Raw genomic sequence first — 16,851 nt, forward strand, 5'->3', positions numbered from 1 at the left:
TAAAGTTAACGACATGTCAAATTATATTTTCAGCCCAACATTAGATTTAGGCCTGGTTTGAATAGTAAAATCCTCCAAACTCATCTCATCATCTCAATATCCAAACATCATACACAAATACTTTTAAAATTTTAATTTTTAATTTTTTATATAATCATTACCTAATCATTAACTTTATCAAATTTTCAAATACAAAATAAAATTTAAACTTTTCCAAATATCAAAATAAAAATAATAGTAAAAAATTATATTTTAATAATATTTTAACATTATAATATTTTTATTCAAATTTTTCTCTCATTTTTCAAACCTTCCTAAAATATATTAATTTAAATCATTTTACTACTATTTATATATTATTTTACTATTATTTATACATTATTTTATCACATTTTATCTTACTTTTCTAACGACCTTAAATCCTTCCATCCAAACAAGATCTTAAAAGATGTCAAGTCAATAGGGAGTTAGCAAGTTACGTACCAGGCCCAAAAATAATAAAACCTACCCCATCATAAATGTCTATTTTCACGGTGCTTTCTTCGTAACTTCCGGTTGCTTGTTTGTCTTGTCATTGGACAATCTAAAGCCCATTTCCCTTCGCATTGGTCAGTCTTGATAAGTTGATGGCGACTAGTTTTTTTTTTTTTTTTTCTTTTTCTTTTTTCCCCTCTCATGGCCAAGGTTAGTCAATATTGGTATATATCCATTAGAGATATTCTATTCTTGAGAATATACGTAAAAGATATACTCTACATTATTTAAATAATAAGATTTAATTTATAAAAATTAAATTGTAAAATTTATCTTTTAAATAAAATTATATCATATATATATATATATATATTTTTTATATTATAATTATGCTTTATACACCGACTTGATGATAAAAACTTTCTAACAATTAAAGGCATGACAATATAATTTCTCCCAAGCTTATTCTTTGCTCGAAAAAGGAAAAAGAATAATTCACATTCACATCCTCACAACTGATCATTCTCAAATACCCCACCAATGCTACAGTCTGGAATATGCCATCCGGAATTGAAAGACGCTAAGCTATTATTTTCTTTCATTATCAAAAAAGTCTAACCATCATTCTCATTGCCTCATCTACCATTTCATAGGGATTGAGATCTCTATAATATCTGTCCAAAATCTAAGGTCTGAGACTCTGAATTGTAAGAGATAGATCGTACGACACGCATTGCTGCTTAGGGTAGTGCCAGATAAGTAAATTTACGGCCACATAAATGTAGTAGGCAAGTCTTTGATATCTTGCTTGTGGAATGCTAGTTTCAGAAATTATATTCCTAAATATAAAGAAAACTAATTCTCTACGCATTGATTTGTACTAGCGGATGATAGACAAGGCTGCTGAGAGAAGCAGGGGCGTCTGCCCTAAAAAAGGAGAAATACGGGTGTTGATAATGAAACTCCATATCAAATAGAACTCTATCCGTTTACAATTTGATCGGAACCTTCGCACATACTGAATCATTAAGAACTTTTTAAGAAATCATGCTGTATGTGGAAGGCAGGAATCTTACCAATTAATACATCCGCAGTTATGTCCATATATATGTCATAGAACCCTCTCCTCAAGATCAGTAACCCTAGCTAATTCACCAATACTTGTTCCTGCAATGTATCCGCCTGACCAAGCATTCTGAAAGTGGGAAAATTTATGATGCGATGACATTCATATAATATCTCCTCTCTTACAGGAGGGAAAGACATTGAGAGCTGGGTAATGACCAAACAGATAGGTTGCAAAGTTAAAATTGAAGTTGATTCAGCGGTTATGAGTAGTATTTTGGGTGACATTGGCACTATCCTTACTGTTGCACCACTATGAAAGGGTTGACGCTGTCTTTCATGTGAAACAAAAATGCACGGAATGTGTTTGTTCAGAAAATTGGTCTTAATTTGCCAGCCAAAAAGAAGTTCAAATCCTATCATTTCACCAAATCAAAAGGACGAGGAAGAAAGAAACACAGTCATCCTCCTTGCAAAGTTAACATGCATGCAACATCTTGAGTATGAGTTCATGGAAGGGGAAAAAATACCAAAAAAACGCTTTGACAATAGGCAATTAGAATATATCTTGAAAAACTCTGTATATGCGGTTAGATCAAAAGGTGAACCTATAAGAGCAAGAAACCAGGAAGCTTTCTCTAGTAACAGATTGGGATATTACTATTGATTTTGGAAATGGTTACATTACAATAACTGTGAGAAGGAAACTTTATTAATACTTTTTTTATAAGTAGTATTTTTTATAAGTGACATAAAATTTTATTAATTATGGAAAGGGATCCAGTACACCAGCAAAATTTTATAAACGGGTATATTGCCTTACCTGGAAATTATAACCACCAGTTATCCCATCAACATTCAGTACCTGCAGATAATTCAATATTTTTAGTTCCATAAATGTGCCTTTACTGACTGCAGAGTGTGCTTGTGTGGGATTCTAGGGCTACAAACGAACCAAGTCGAGTCGAATTCAAACAAGAATCCTCGAGCTCAATTAACATGTTTACTCATTCGAACTCGGCTCGAACTCAAATAAAATTTGAATATTCTCGTTCAAACTTGGCTCGTTAACCATTAATGTTATTCGAATTCAACTTGAGCTCGACAAAAAATAAACAAACGATTCGAGTTCGAAATCAATTTTTTTTTTTAATTTCTGAATCTTATCTTTCGATTAATAATTTTTTTAAAAAAAATTACAAAAAACTCTCCATTTAACTATTCAACCAAATAGTTATGATTAAAAAACTCTTATAATATAACTTTTTATAAAATAACTTATAGTTATAAATTAAAAAAATAATACATAAGATAAATCTAATAAACTAAACTATTTAATACATATAGATAATATAATAAATCAAAAGTTCTAGTTGTATGATATATTATCATCCAAAAAAGTTATAACTTATAGTTACAAATTAGAAAACATAAGATAAATCTAATGAACTAAGCTATTTAATACGTATAGATAATATAATAAATTAAAAGTTCTAGTTGTATGATATATTATTATCCAAATTATCTAATACACACTTTGGGAACATAATATATACATTAAATAAGGTAAACTATAAATAAATTAATAATATATAATTAAGTATATAAAATATAACTAACATGTAATAAATATAACATATACATATATAAAATATATTGCGAGCTCAAACGAGTCAGGTCGAGCTTTGTTCACAAGCCAAACCGAGTCGAGCTGAGTTTATACGAGTCTTACTCGTTTAATATTCGAACATATATTAGTGTTTTACAAACATTTCATTTATTAAATGAACCAAGTTCAAAATGAGTATATACAAGCCAAGCTCGATTTGTTCACGAGCTGCTCTATTCATTTGCAGCCCTATGTGGGAATGAAAAAGCCAACCAATAACAAGGAACAGTACCTCTCCTGCAAAGTATAGATGTGAATGTATTTTGCTTTCCATTGTATTTAATGAGATCTTCCAAAGGCAAGAAAACCAGAGTTATATTACGAGAGAGAGAGAGAGAGAGAGAGAGAGAGAGAGAGAGAGAGAGAGAGAGAGAGAGAGAGAGAACCTCAGACAGCGGGATGCCTCCAGCAGTAACAAATTCATCCTTAAATTGACCCTTCACCATGATAGTATGCATATCATCCACCACAACCATGAAAAATATAAGAACTAGAAAAGCTCCAGAGTTAATCCTACCTTCCCTGTCACTCTGAAACTACAATGCTTTAATAGAGAAGCAACAGAATTTAATGAGTTATTTGAAATGGAAGCCCACAACATATCCTCAACTAAGCTCTGCATAAACAATAAAATCTATCATCCTTGGGGAAAATCTTAATGCAAGACAACATATGATCTTTCAACTTGTAATAGCAACTGAACCTCACGATTCAATATATACTTCCAAAATCTCTTGACAAGACCAAATTCCGAAGGACATGAATTGAGCACCTTTTGCTTCTGCAGAAATGTGGCCAAGCAAAAAAGTAATCATCAATTCAAGAACAATGAAAGAGCAAAATATTTTAACAGAGTTACAGCCCTAAAAGAAGACAAAATATTTTAACTGAGCAAAATGTCAGAAGACAGTAGTCAGAAAGAAAGCCTGCACCAGTATCTTAGAAAGAAAGCCTGCACCAGTATTTGATATGCTTTTTTTTTTTTAACTGGCCTAAAAGAACCAATGCCAGTTAAAAAAAAAAAAAGCATGTTAACACAAGGCAATTGCTCTTTATACCTCCAAAGTCTTAGCCAACCTCTTATTTGGGATGAGTTGCTGCTACATTGAGTTATATATATACATATCATAGTTCCACATTTAAACATTTTGATCGGTAATTCCACATTTAAACACCTAAACTTTAATTACTGATCTGCCTCTATGCATGAGAACCCAGATAGAAAGTTGGGTCTCCCACAAATTATCATAAATCCATCATGCAACAACTATTGCATGTATTAAAAAAACATTCCCACATCCAGGTATACATAGAATGGAAATTTAACACAGAAGATTACCACAAATTGAAGCTTGTGTTGACTAAGTATAGACTTCACATCTTCCATGTTCAAATCAGGAGTAAAATCCACAATAAGAATTCCTGCATAAAATTTATGAGTTGCGGGTAGGAAAAATAAAAACTAAAAGAAAAAGTAACTTCCATCACCTTCATAACCTAAGCTGAAAAGGTCACGGGCCCCCCAAGCAGATAGCCGAAGAACTACAGGCCCACTGAGTCCCCAGTGTGTGACTAACATGGGCCCAACCTAAAATCCCAAATTTTTGGTTATGTCATACACATTAAGAGTGTTTAGGTGGTTGCAATCAGAGAAGCATGCCTGTGTGAGCTGTGGTATGTTCCTTCGGACATTTTCCAATTTCAACTTTGCTTTAACTTTAGGAAAAGTAACCTGCCATAAAAATAGAAAATAAATATTGGGCCCTGCAGTTATAAGTAAAAAGGACCATTATACCCAGTGGCAGAACCAGCAATTTCTTTGGGGGGGGGGGGGGGGGGTGATTTATCTACCGTGTGACACATTTATGTAAAATAAAAAGAGATTAAAAATTCATAAAAACATTACTATATATAAAATTAGATCTCGATAATTTGCTACATACATGTAGAAATAAGATTCTAAAAACACAACTTAATATATGTTTCAAATTTCTGATGATAATGTTTCATAGAATAATATTCATCTATTATTATTTTTATAATGAAATATTTAGAATTTAATTTCTTCATAAAAGTTATTAAGTGATCTTTTAGAAAGTCATCTTTTATTCTAATATGTAAGCTAGTTTATTAAATTAAACATATAATATTATAATTGAGACCTTAAATAAATTATGTCTTGCTTAATGAAGTTTAGGGGATAAACCCTCTCAACTATTTTTCATATAGATTATCAACCTTAAATGATTTTTCTTGTAGTAATGTCAATTTGGACTCCATATATTTAAGAAGCCTATATATTATTGTATAACAAAAGACTTTGAGATCCATGTTAATAAGTTTATTATTTCTCCTAAGCTGACTTTTAATTTAATTTGGTGAGGCCACATCCTTGAAAATATTTAATATATACAAATTATACAAAATTTTAGGACTATAAGAAAGAAATGGAGAGAGATATTTCAGGGTATATTGAAATTCTAGAAAATTTTATAGACCATATGGGGATTGTAATTTTTTTTTTTGGGGGGGGGGGGGGGGCATTTTCTATATTTATAGAATTATATTGAATAACATCTTGAAATCTTGGCCTATTTTGAATTTTCAAAAAATTTTGGGGGGGGGGGGGCGGTCCACTGATGATTATACCATAATTATAAAGCAGCTATAACTTGTAATCATGTAGCATACAAATGCTAGATGCCATACAAGTTGAAGCCATCACTTTTATAATTATAAAAAGCAGAATAGCTGCATTTCATAAGCTCTCATTACTGTCAGGTGCTCAATTAAATGCAGATGCTGCATACAGGCATCGGGTTAGAATATAACACAATCATAGAACAACTTTCCCAAAGCGAAGGGAATAGTCGAAACTAGAGTATATTATCTTAAAACAACCATTAGTTGCATAACTATCTTTTTTCCATATAAATGATTTAATTAAAACTAAATACTGGTTCTCACACTGTTAACTCAAGAAATAGACAATATGGCAACTACTGTTTGGATAAAGAAGTAGTCATGTGAATTTTTTTTTTCATCAGAATAGATGACTTGCATCAGAAACAATGAACAGGATCTTTGCAGCTATTGTGAAGTAGTAAAAAATGTAAACACAATGATGAACATTACCCCTGCCAACTCTGCCAGCTTTGGATCCTCAATCTTGAAAGTAAATAAGCTTGGCACTGGATCAACAATTGAATGATTGAGCTGAGCTACAAGCCTATAACCCTTTAAGAAGAACAAGAAAAGTTGATCAAGAAACATAATTCATATACATGCAAATAAAACTAAACCACTTTTCATCACAACCTGAGGACTACTACCACTAGCAATCAATAGATAATCAGCTTCAACATATTCAACATAATCGATTGTCCGCTTCTCAATCTTAAGAAGGAATTTTCCCAAACTGCTAGCAGAAGCGGTTGTCACAACTTTTCCAGTCTGCAGAGAAACTGGCCAAGCTCACATTTTAGAATAGAAAGTTGACAATATATTCCATCATATTACTCATCAAAAAGAAAACCCATCATTTTACACAGCAAGCATTGAACTATGGCACAGATAGTGAGATATACAAGTCTGGTAATTTATGAACTTAAGACTTTTTGGTGATTTACTAACTCAAATCTGTGATATAAATACTGCTTTCTTATCACTATATTTTTTTAGCATTTTATTTTCCCTTATAAAAACAATCTGTGATTATACGGTGTGAGGTTGTTAAAAAAATTGTGCATTAGTACTATATCCATTCATAAAATGCTAACAAGAAATTAACATTTAGTAAGGCATGAGGGCATCAATTCTAAAAGAAATGCCATGGGAGCTGAACAAATCACAGGAAAAATATTGTTGCTATTGTTCCTTCTGTGACCATAGCCTAACCTTCTTTTAGAAAAGCAGGATTCCAGCTCTTGCAAACAATGAACATGCACAGTTATATTTGTTTTCAAACCCTAAAAACTAGGGTTCAGTGCAAAGTGAAGTCAAGGGAAAACCATAACACTTGCACAAGGAATGCAAAGTAATTAATGAATGGCATCCTTTATGTTCTAGTAGCCTTGGGTCCTCAAAATCCAAGACCCTGCATTAGCCTCTAATTCAATGAATGCACTATCGTGCTGGGTAAACACAGATGGGATGAATCCAAGACATACCATCAAAAGTTCAATGCAAGATAAAAAGTTAACATTAGTCAATTTGTATTTCGTAAACAAGTGCACCTCCTATCTTCATTGCTTGAGACATGAGACAATCAATTATCGAAGAAGAACTGTTACTGACTGGGAAAACCCTTCCATCATCTTCAATCTAGGAGTAGATAGACACATATTAGACATGTGGAGTAACAAATGACAGCCAGGAAGAATTGAACAAGAGACATCCAGTCTCATAGGAAACCTTAAGTTCCACCCCATGATCAGAAAACCAGGACAAGGTATCTGCTGTGCTGTGTGTGTTGAAAAAAGATCCTCTCAGTTCTTTATGACCCCTAGGATAATGTTCCGCCAGAATCTAAGAAGGAATTCATATTTCAAAACTGTTAAGTTGTAGGGAAACATTAATACAAAGTTTAGTCCAATGAAACAATTAGGAAAAGGGCAGAAAGCGCTACAAAGATGATCAAAGGTCCTAAACATACATAAATCTGTTCTTTTTCTTTTCCTGTAGGTAAAAATATGATCTTTTCTACCTCACAACATATTTACATTTCAACAGAGCTACAAGCTATCAACTAAGGGAAATTATGACAAGAAATGGGAAACATTAAAATCTTGATCATTTCCCTTCCAGGCGTGAAGCTTGGAGTTTTATATACTTAGGTTCATATATAACTCTCCAGATACTAAAATTCTCATATTCGGCATCCAGAAAAGATGATAAATAAGATTAAAGAATATACAGAATTTCAGTACTAATTATATTTCCCAGTGAGAGTTCATTATTAATTTATTAGGATTACTACATCGCAGCACCAAGGAACGTGGAACATATATGTAGGGGCAAAAAACTTAACTCAGTAGAAACTGTGCCCACTACTCAATAATTTCTTTCCAGAAGTCAATTATGGCGAAATTTTCCAATTCAGATAAACACCGACAACATGCAGTTGGCAATTTCACTTACCAGTATAGTATCAACGTCAACAAGGTAGTGTTTATCCAAACAGACAAAACGCTGTTAAATCATCAACTTCAAGTTGTTCATCAAGAGATACACGATTTAAGGGATAATTACAGGAAATAAATGTTACCTCTACAGACGACCTAGCATTTCATCAGAGCATAATAAAAAATAATAGCATGCCTGCCCACAAACTTAGAGCATCATAGATTCATATGTTGCCAAAAAGTGAGGTGTTTCGTGATAAAACTTCGCCCATAATACCAGTTTGTACATTTTTTCCACATGTTCTGATAAAACATTATAAACCTCACCAAATTGTCAGCACAATGCCCATTTGTCACATTGCACCGGCCACCTCCAGATATTTTCACCTGCCAACAATAAGACTTGATCCCAAAACAGACAAGAGAGAGAGAGAGAGAGAGAGAGAGAGAGAGAGAGAGAGAGAGAGAGAGAGAGGAGAAGAAGAAGAAGAAGAAGAAGAAGAAGAAGGGGAAAAAAATGTATAACAAATCAAAGAATAAGCTGAATCGGCCAAGACATGTAATATAAAACGAACCTTTGACAGAGGTTTCCCTTTCTCAATAACCAACACGTTCAGATTAGGCGCCAGGGTCTTTGCTCTAATTGCCCCAAAAACTCCAGCTGCTCCACCCCCAACCACCACCAACAGCTCTTCACTTGACTACCAACCAAGAAAACCACAAAAAATTTAAAAGAATAGAAAAACAAACCGTTTTCCCTCTCTTTGGTTGCTGAGAAAATCGCAACAGTATTAGTACCTTTGTAGCTAAGGGGATGGGAGTCGCGGTAAATTTTCTCCTCCCGGAGGTTGAAAGAAGAGAGCCACAGCTTCCGGTGGTACCTGCTGCTCGTGAGGATATCCCCGCAAAGTGGAAGATGAAGCGCGCCAAAGTGAAGCTCATGGCCCATGAATTAGCTACTGCTATGAAAATTTGAGCACACTCGGGTCGAGGATTAAGTAGGCCTAGTGGGTGGTGGAATCTGGTGTGGGTGGGAAAAAAGTGTTATGCTGTGGACTACGGCTTCGGTCGCAGCGTTTTTGTAGGGCACTATTGAGACACAAACTACAAGTCGTTCACGTTCCCCCCATTCCGGTGAACATGTTGGTTATACCTGATTTCCACCATCATGTGGGTCCACTAACCTGGGCCATCACAAAGCTCATAGCTGTGCCCGGCTCCTGAGCCCTTCTCCATTTCTGGCTCGGACATTCTCTGTTCCCTCACCTCAATTCTCTAGTATTTCGATGTCAACAATGTGTACGGTCTCGTTCTCTTCTGCTTCTTCCGTGCGAGTAGATTCTTTCCCATCTTCTTCCTTCTCTGTACCGTCACTCCCCATCACCAAAACCAGTAATTCCACCACCATACCCTTCAAGAAGCACAAAAGAAAACACCATAGAACCCAATTGTTGCTTCTCACTGTTTCAGCTTCTTCGACAACCAAAGATGTCTGGCGAAGAACATCTCCACTAACGTCGGAGCTTTCCTCACCTTCTCGAGGCCAAGTATACCACAGGCACCCCAGAAAACAAGAGCCCGTGCACTTGGATCACAGTGTGGACATGGACGAACTCTTAACCTCAATAGGGCAAACTCATAACGAGCAAGAACTCTACTCTCTAATGTCACCCTACAAAGGCAGACAGCTTTCTATCCGTTTCATGGTTTCTCTGCTCTCGCGGGAGCCCGACTGGCAAAGATCGCTTGCGCTTCTCGACTGGATCAACGAAGAAGCTTTGTATTCACCTTCGGTGTTTGCGTACAATGTTGTTATGCGCAATGTGCTCCGCGCGAAGCAGTGGGATATCGCGCATGGGCTGTTTGAGGAAATGCGCCACAGAGCGCTCGCGCCCGATAGGTATACTTATTCGACGCTTATTACTTATTTTGGGAAAGAGGGTATGTTTGATTCGGCGCTGGCTTGGCTCCAGCAAATGGAGCAAGACCGTGTGTCTGGGGACCTCGTTCTGTATAGTAATTTGATTGAGCTTTCGCGTAAGTTACGCGATTATTCCAAGGCTATATCGATCTTTTCAAGGTTGAAAGCCTCCGGTATTGCACCCGATCTTGTAGCTTATAACTCGATGATTAATGTGTTTGGTAAAGCGAAGTTATTTCGAGAAGCCCGTCTTCTTATTAAAGAGATGAGGGCAGCTAGTGTTTTGCCGGATACAGTGAGCTATTCGACGCTTTTAACTATGTATGTGGAGAATCAGAAGTTTGTCGAGGCCTTATCGGTGTTCTCTGAGATGAATGAGGTGAAGTGCCCGCTTGATCTTACCACCTGCAATATTATGATTGATGTTTATGGGCTGCTAGATATGGCCAAGGAAGCTGACAGACTGTTTTGGAGCATGAGGAAGATGGGAATTGAACCCAATGTTGTTAGTTACAATACCCTTTTGAGGGTTTATGGCGAGGCTGAGCTTTTTGGGGAAGCCATACATCTTTTTCGATTGATGCAAAGGAAGGATGTTGAGCAGAATGTTGTTACCTACAACACCATGATAAAGATTTATGGGACGACTCTTGAGCATGAGAAAGCTACGAATCTTGTACAAGAGATGCAGAACAGAGGGATTGAACCAAATTCCTTTACCTACTCAACAATAATATCTATATGGGAAAAGGCCGGGAAACTGGATCGTGCAGCAATGCTGTTTCAGAAGCTGAGGAGTTCGGGGGTGGAGATCGATCAGGTTCTTTATCAGACGATGATTGTCGCTTATGAGAGGACAGGTTTGGTTGCTCATGCTAAACGTTTGCTTCAGGAACTCAAGCGTCCAGACAATATCCCCAGGGAGACTGCAATTAAAATTCTTGCTAGAGCAGGTCGGATTGAAGAAGCTACATGGGTGTTTCGCCAGGCTTTTGATGCTGGAGAGGTGAAGGACATATCTGTGTTTGGGTGCATGATCGATCTTTATTCAAGAAACAGAAAGTATGCAAATGTCATTGAGGTGTTCGAAAAGATGAGAGTTGCAGGCTATTTTCCTGACTCAAATGTGATTGCTCTTGTTCTGAATGCTTATGGGAAATTGCGGGAATTTGAGAGGGCAGATGCCATATATCGGGAAATGCAGGAAGAGGGGTGTGTTTTCCCAGATGATGTTCACTTCCAGATGCTCAGTCTTTATGGCGCTAAGAAGGATTTTAAGATGGTAGAGTCACTGTTTGAGAGGTTGGACTCTGATCACAACATCAACAAGAAGGAACTGCATCTTGTCGTTGCCAGCATATATGAAAGAGCACATAGACTCAATGATGCATCCCGAATCATGAACAGAATGAATGACAGAGGAAATCCAAGATTATGAGAATTTCTAGAAATCGTGCATTTGACCTTGTCTCCTGTAAATTGCGTTTTTCTTGTCTGCTATTGATTTTGTATATATTGTATTTGGAATCTCTATCATTGTAGCAATGCAGGGAGAGCTCATTAATTTTTTCTCTTGATCTCCTCTCAAAAATCCGTACATTGTTTGTATCCATATGAGAAGCAGCGAAGATGATGTTATAGACGAGCAACAACTAAAGCATCTTACTGCCAATCCTCTTTTCAGGCCTAATTTGGGTGGTTTCTTCAAGTTGGTAATGTACACAAGAACTGGCCATTACTTTTTCAAATCATCCTCATTACATGTACGACAACTGATTTTCTTTTTGGGTTGAGGTTTTTTTAAATTAAATGGGAAATGTTTTAGCCATAAAAATATTCTATAAAAATAAATCTATAAATTGACGTGATTTGATGTAGTATATTAAATTATAAAGTTAATTTTATTATAAGAATGATTTAATATACCACATCAAGTTATGTCAATTTGTAAATTTATTTTTGTAAAATTTCTTTGTAGTTGTAGTACTTCTCGCAATACATGAATTCTCACCATTACCCTAGGATGTCATATTTAAAATGAAAACATTTGACACAAAACATAACAAAAAAATGTAACAAGGGAAAATTGGAAATACTTCTTTGTAACGCTTTTCGTTTCCTCCTTTCCTGTAATCATCTCGTAATTACATAATCAATCTTAACATACACACACACACATATATATATAGTGTTTTGTGTTAAGTATAGACAATGGTGTATGACTTGAAATATCAATTAAAAGAACATAAACTATGGTAAAAAGACGTGTAAGCCTGACATTGTTATAATTTATAAACTTATATCTTGTCCGTGGGTACAGGGTAGTGGGTGAAGTTGAGAGGTTGGTATGACGTTTAGTTCATGATTTAATTATCAACGAAAGCAAATAAATCTTGTTATGGAAATAATAACCAATGGCCTTGAAACAGCATGCGAGAAAACTAACATAAAGGTGATGAAGCCTCCTAAAATGAATCCGATGTCCCTAAAAACTTGGGTGAGATAACTAACATAAAGGTTGTGAGCCCCCCTACATGGGACAATATAAATGAACATGAAGCGTGCTGACTTCCTCGTTGCGCCGTGAGAAATCATTCACAAAGAGCACGTGAGTACTGGAAATAATATCTATTTTAGAAAAAAAATTGATATTTATTATTTTTTAATTTTTTTTTTTAGTATAAATTTATAATCATTGTAGTCATTATTAGATCCTTTTTCTCAATTCACAGAACTTTTTGCCGTCCAGTGATGGAAAAAGTATTGAAAGATATTAATATATATACACACGCATGCTAGATGAGAGCAAGGCACATATTCTTTCTGGAAAGTGCTAGAGCATTTTTTATATGGTAAATATGAGTTTTAATATACACATAGATTAGAATAACAAGTGTGATAAATGTAAAAAATGTAAAGATAATCATAAATCTATTCAACAAATTTTACAAATGATTATAATTATACTTGAAAACAAATGAAGTAAACTAAAAATGTGAAATTACACAATTGTCCCCATATATAAACGAAAGTATCTACAAATTCACTCAACAAATTAATTAGTCGTTAATCATGCAATTATTTAATAATTAGGCAATAACATAAACTGAGCCCAAAGTTGTTGAAGGCGGTAAAGAAATGAGGGTACAAAAAACCTTCTCTGATTGAAATAGCGGCCATTTTGCTCAGTATGCAACAACGTGATGTGATCGAGATTGTAGATAGGTTTTCTCTTGTTTAGATCTATACTATCTACACTATATTAGATTTTATTTTTGGATTTGGTTTTCTTTCGGGTATATGGGTATGGTTCTTAGATTTGGTTACCTTTGGCGCATATGGGTATTGATTGTTCTTGAAGGCATTTTGTTTGTATCTGTCTTGGTTACCTTTCGTGCATATGGGTATCGATTGTTCTTGAAGGCATTTTGTCTGGATCTGTCTTGTTCTTGAAGGCATTTTGTTTGGATCGTTTTCCATGCTGTGCTACGGGTATGAAATCATTTATGAACCGTTAAAAATTTGAACAGACTTTGTTTTTTGTTTTTGTACAAATCATAAATTTCTCTAATGTTATGAGAAAATTTTGTTATTTTCTTTAGATGTAGACGTATTAGATCTTGTTTTTAGATTTAATTTCCTTTAGTGTAAATGCATATAATTTATTTAGTAAATTTATAACAATTTGAAGAGATTCTTAATTTTTTTAATTTTTTTATATTAGAGCATTTGGATAAGGGATCAAACCCAAAACTTCTGTTATAGAGGCCGGGTCTTATGCCATTTGAGCCACGTACTCTTAATAAAATTTGACGAGATTTTGTTTCAACTTAATTTGAAGGGAAACAACATGCTCCCAAAAGAAGTAGAAGAAAAGAAAATTTAAAGATGTCGTAAACGTAGGAGTAAAGAAGGAAATATGCCATAAAATCAGGAATAAAAAAGAAAAAAAATGCTCCGAGAAAGAAGTAGAACTAGAAGAAAATAAAATGGAAATATGTTATAAATCCAGAGGCAAGAAAGAAAAATAAAACTAAAAAAAAAAAGTAGAAAAAGGAGGAAATATGTCATAAAAGCATCAATAAAAATAAAAAAACTTTTGTTTTGAAAAGAAGCCAAAAAAGATAAAAATAGATAAAAATTACTGTCCTTGAATACTTATTTAATAGATCAGCTTTGCTATACATAAGCTTACATATCTATACATATATATTTTTATTTTTTAAATTTACTTTCTTGAATTAATTAAATATTTTTATTTATCTTTTATATATCAAATATTTAATAAAAAATAAAAGGGTGTGGTAGAGAATTTATCTTAATATATATACAGATATATATTCACAATGCTATCATCATATGATATGATGATATCTAAGCGTGTTGCATCATGCATGCACCTCCATCTCCCGTCTCCTCCGGGTCAACGTCTCAGCACCTTGTTGTCTAAGCGTCATGCATGATGCATCTCCCGCTCCTCCGGGTCAACGTCTTAGCACCTTGTTATCTAAGCGTCAAGCATAATGCATGCATCTCCACTCTCCTCCGGGTCAACGTCTTCGCACCTTGTTATATGTATCAATTCTATGTCACCCGTACCTAACACCCTGCCCATACCCGTATCCGTAGTAATGAACAGCTTGTCTTATGGGTAATGCTACATAACTTTTCATTTTATGCGGGTAAGGATATTGTATAATACTTCTCGATGGCAATTTTATCCTTTAGACATTAGTAGTGTGTTCAATAAATTTTAATTAAAATTTAATTAGAAAATTCACTTTTATAAATTTTAACTAGACACTTTTTATAATACTAAATAATAAGTTCAAAAAATCTTTTATTATTCTATTAAAATATTAATTTTGAACTTTTTATTATTTTAATTCTAATTATAATTTAAATATGATTATATTAAATATTATGGTTGTATTAAAATTTATTATTGTATTAAAATTTATGGTACTTATTTGTAATTAATCTTAGTAAACATATAAGCTAAAAATTTGTGTGCAAGGTAGGTTGAGATGTAGTGAGTTATATGCCGCTGAAAAAACTGAAACAAGTATCAGTTCATTAATATGAACCCCATTGAAGTGCTTTAAAGTTCAAAATGAGGGAGAGAAAAGACAGAGAATATTGAATTTTTTTTCGATTATTTCTTCTTGCACGGGAGAGAATGAGGCAGCTGGAAGTAAATATTTTAGTTCAAAAATAATATTTGGTCAGTCCATTCTACTCAATAAATTTGACCAGCCAAATAATTTATAGTTAAATTTATTGTTCATTTGTTAAGCTTATTATTATACTTTATTTTACACTTTAACTATTTTTTTGCTAAAATTTAATTTTATTAAACCCACTACTAATACTCTTAATTAATTAGTTTTCGAGTTTTTTATACTCAAAAGTACTATTGAGCAAGAACTCAGACTACTTTTTTCCTTTTTTATTTTATTAAATCCCAATAAATTTGCAGACCACAAGGCTGCAAATCTTCCTCTTTTTTATTTTTTTAGTTTTATCTATATCCTCTATATCTGTCGTGTTATATTATTTTTATTTTAAGTTTTGTTACATATAATCATTTTAATATTTTTTATATATTTTATTAATATGATTAGTTAAAATAATTATTTTATATTATAAAAAGGTGATACAATCAATTATATTAATAAAATGTATAAAAAATATATATAAATAATTATAAATAAAATTTTTATTCTATTTTTCCTCCATTATAAAAAAATAGAAAATATCGAAAGATTGAACCTACTACTTCGTAACGGGTGAATGTGAGTCGTAACCATTTAGGTATCTTGTAGGGTAGTTGGGTGAAGTGAAAGAGTTTATTAATTCGGGGTCCACAGAGTTAGGTTGCTGCTTGCTAACACATGAAAGCCAGTTAATACGAAATTGAAGGGGGAGCGGAAAAATAACATTTGATCGATATATTAATTATTATTCTTGGAACAATGGAGGTGGGATATCTTTGTTTTTTTTTTTTTAATTGTGAATTCATCCATCATGTCGAAGTTACAAATATGACTTATCAATATAAAAAATTTCAGACTATAAGCCATTTACGCATCTGCTCTGGAGCATCCCTACACACAAAGTGGCAGACACTACCTTAACTTCTAAAACTCTTCGAAAAGAGAGAACAAGCTCTGAATAAATATAGTGACAATGCCCCTTCATCCTCCTAAAGAGGCGGAGTATGTGACAATACTGCTATGGATATTAAGTCCAAAAGCCTATTACTATAATATTATTAAGAAAACTACATAATACTACACTATAACACAATAACAAAACAATCGAAACATAAACACAAACACAAGCACCGGCATGAGCCTCGACAGCAGACCCACCACAGGCATCAGCATTACAAACCCAGAAACAACACGAGTACCCAGTTCGCGTACGGACCACAAAAACCTCCACTGCAGAGGTTGACCGTACGTCTACCAGCCATAATATCATCCGTCACTCTCAACTAGCACTAGCCCCATATTGTGACTAATCAAACCACTTCTCATCCCACTCAATTAAAACAAAGATCAAGAACAACACCAAAACATCTCCAGAACGGAGGG

The 16,851-nt window shown here is 34.0% G+C and overlaps 2 protein-coding genes across 5 annotated transcripts; one reads left to right on the top strand and one right to left on the bottom strand.

The window, feature by feature from the left end:
• Positions 1-1,422: 1,422 nt before the first annotated feature.
• Positions 1,423-9,332, bottom strand: LOC122307335 (uncharacterized protein YtfP). 4 transcript variants are annotated; one of them, XM_043120156.1, is made up of 16 exons: positions 9,130-9,332; positions 8,907-9,032; positions 8,659-8,733; positions 7,622-7,735; positions 7,444-7,531; positions 6,527-6,672; positions 6,344-6,445; positions 4,869-4,940; positions 4,697-4,796; positions 4,548-4,630; positions 3,912-3,989; positions 3,726-3,824; positions 3,595-3,645; positions 3,441-3,497; positions 2,363-2,404; positions 1,423-1,669 (listed from the first exon to the last, which is right to left on the bottom strand). In XM_043120156.1, the coding sequence occupies exons 1-16, from the start codon at positions 9,271-9,273 to the stop codon at positions 1,586-1,588; spliced, it is 1,461 nt and encodes a 486-aa protein (XP_042976090.1). In that variant the 5' UTR covers positions 9,274-9,332; the 3' UTR covers positions 1,423-1,585. The 4 variants fall into 4 exon arrangements, with proteins under 4 accessions (XP_042976090.1, XP_042976091.1, XP_042976092.1 ...); XM_043120157.1 differs by having other exon boundaries at positions 8,659-8,718; positions 9,130-9,322; XM_043120158.1 differs by lacking the exon at positions 8,659-8,733 and having other exon boundaries at positions 9,130-9,328.
• A 132-nt stretch (positions 9,333-9,464) lies between these two features.
• On the top strand, positions 9,465-11,816 carry LOC122307334 (pentatricopeptide repeat-containing protein At5g39980, chloroplastic). Its single transcript, XM_043120154.1, has one exon. It carries the CDS (start codon positions 9,618-9,620, stop codon positions 11,688-11,690), a length of 2,073 nt encoding a protein of 690 aa, XP_042976088.1. The 5' UTR covers positions 9,465-9,617; the 3' UTR covers positions 11,691-11,816.
• The last annotated feature ends 5,035 nt before the right edge of the window (positions 11,817-16,851 follow it).

This window comes from Carya illinoinensis, chromosome 4, assembly GCF_018687715.1.
Source record: "Carya illinoinensis cultivar Pawnee chromosome 4, C.illinoinensisPawnee_v1, whole genome shotgun sequence".
In the NCBI taxonomy this organism is placed as follows: domain Eukaryota; kingdom Viridiplantae; phylum Streptophyta; class Magnoliopsida; order Fagales; family Juglandaceae; genus Carya; species Carya illinoinensis.

Coding starts and splice junctions, on each gene's coding strand:
- LOC122307335 (XM_043120156.1), bottom strand. CDS start 9,273: ATGAGCTTCACTTTGGCGCGCTTCATCTTCCACTTTGCGGGGATATCC. Junction 7,736..8,658: donor GGCATTGTGCTGACAATTTG/GTGAGGTTTATA, acceptor ATTCCTTCTTAG/ATTCTGGCGGAACATTATCC. Junction 3,646..3,725: donor GTTTCAGAGTGACAGGGAAG/GTAGGATTAACT, acceptor ATCATGGTGAAG/GGTCAATTTAAGGATGAATT.
- LOC122307334 (XM_043120154.1), top strand. CDS start 9,618: ATGTCAACAATGTGTACGGTCTCGTTCTCTTCTGCTTCTTCCGTGCGA.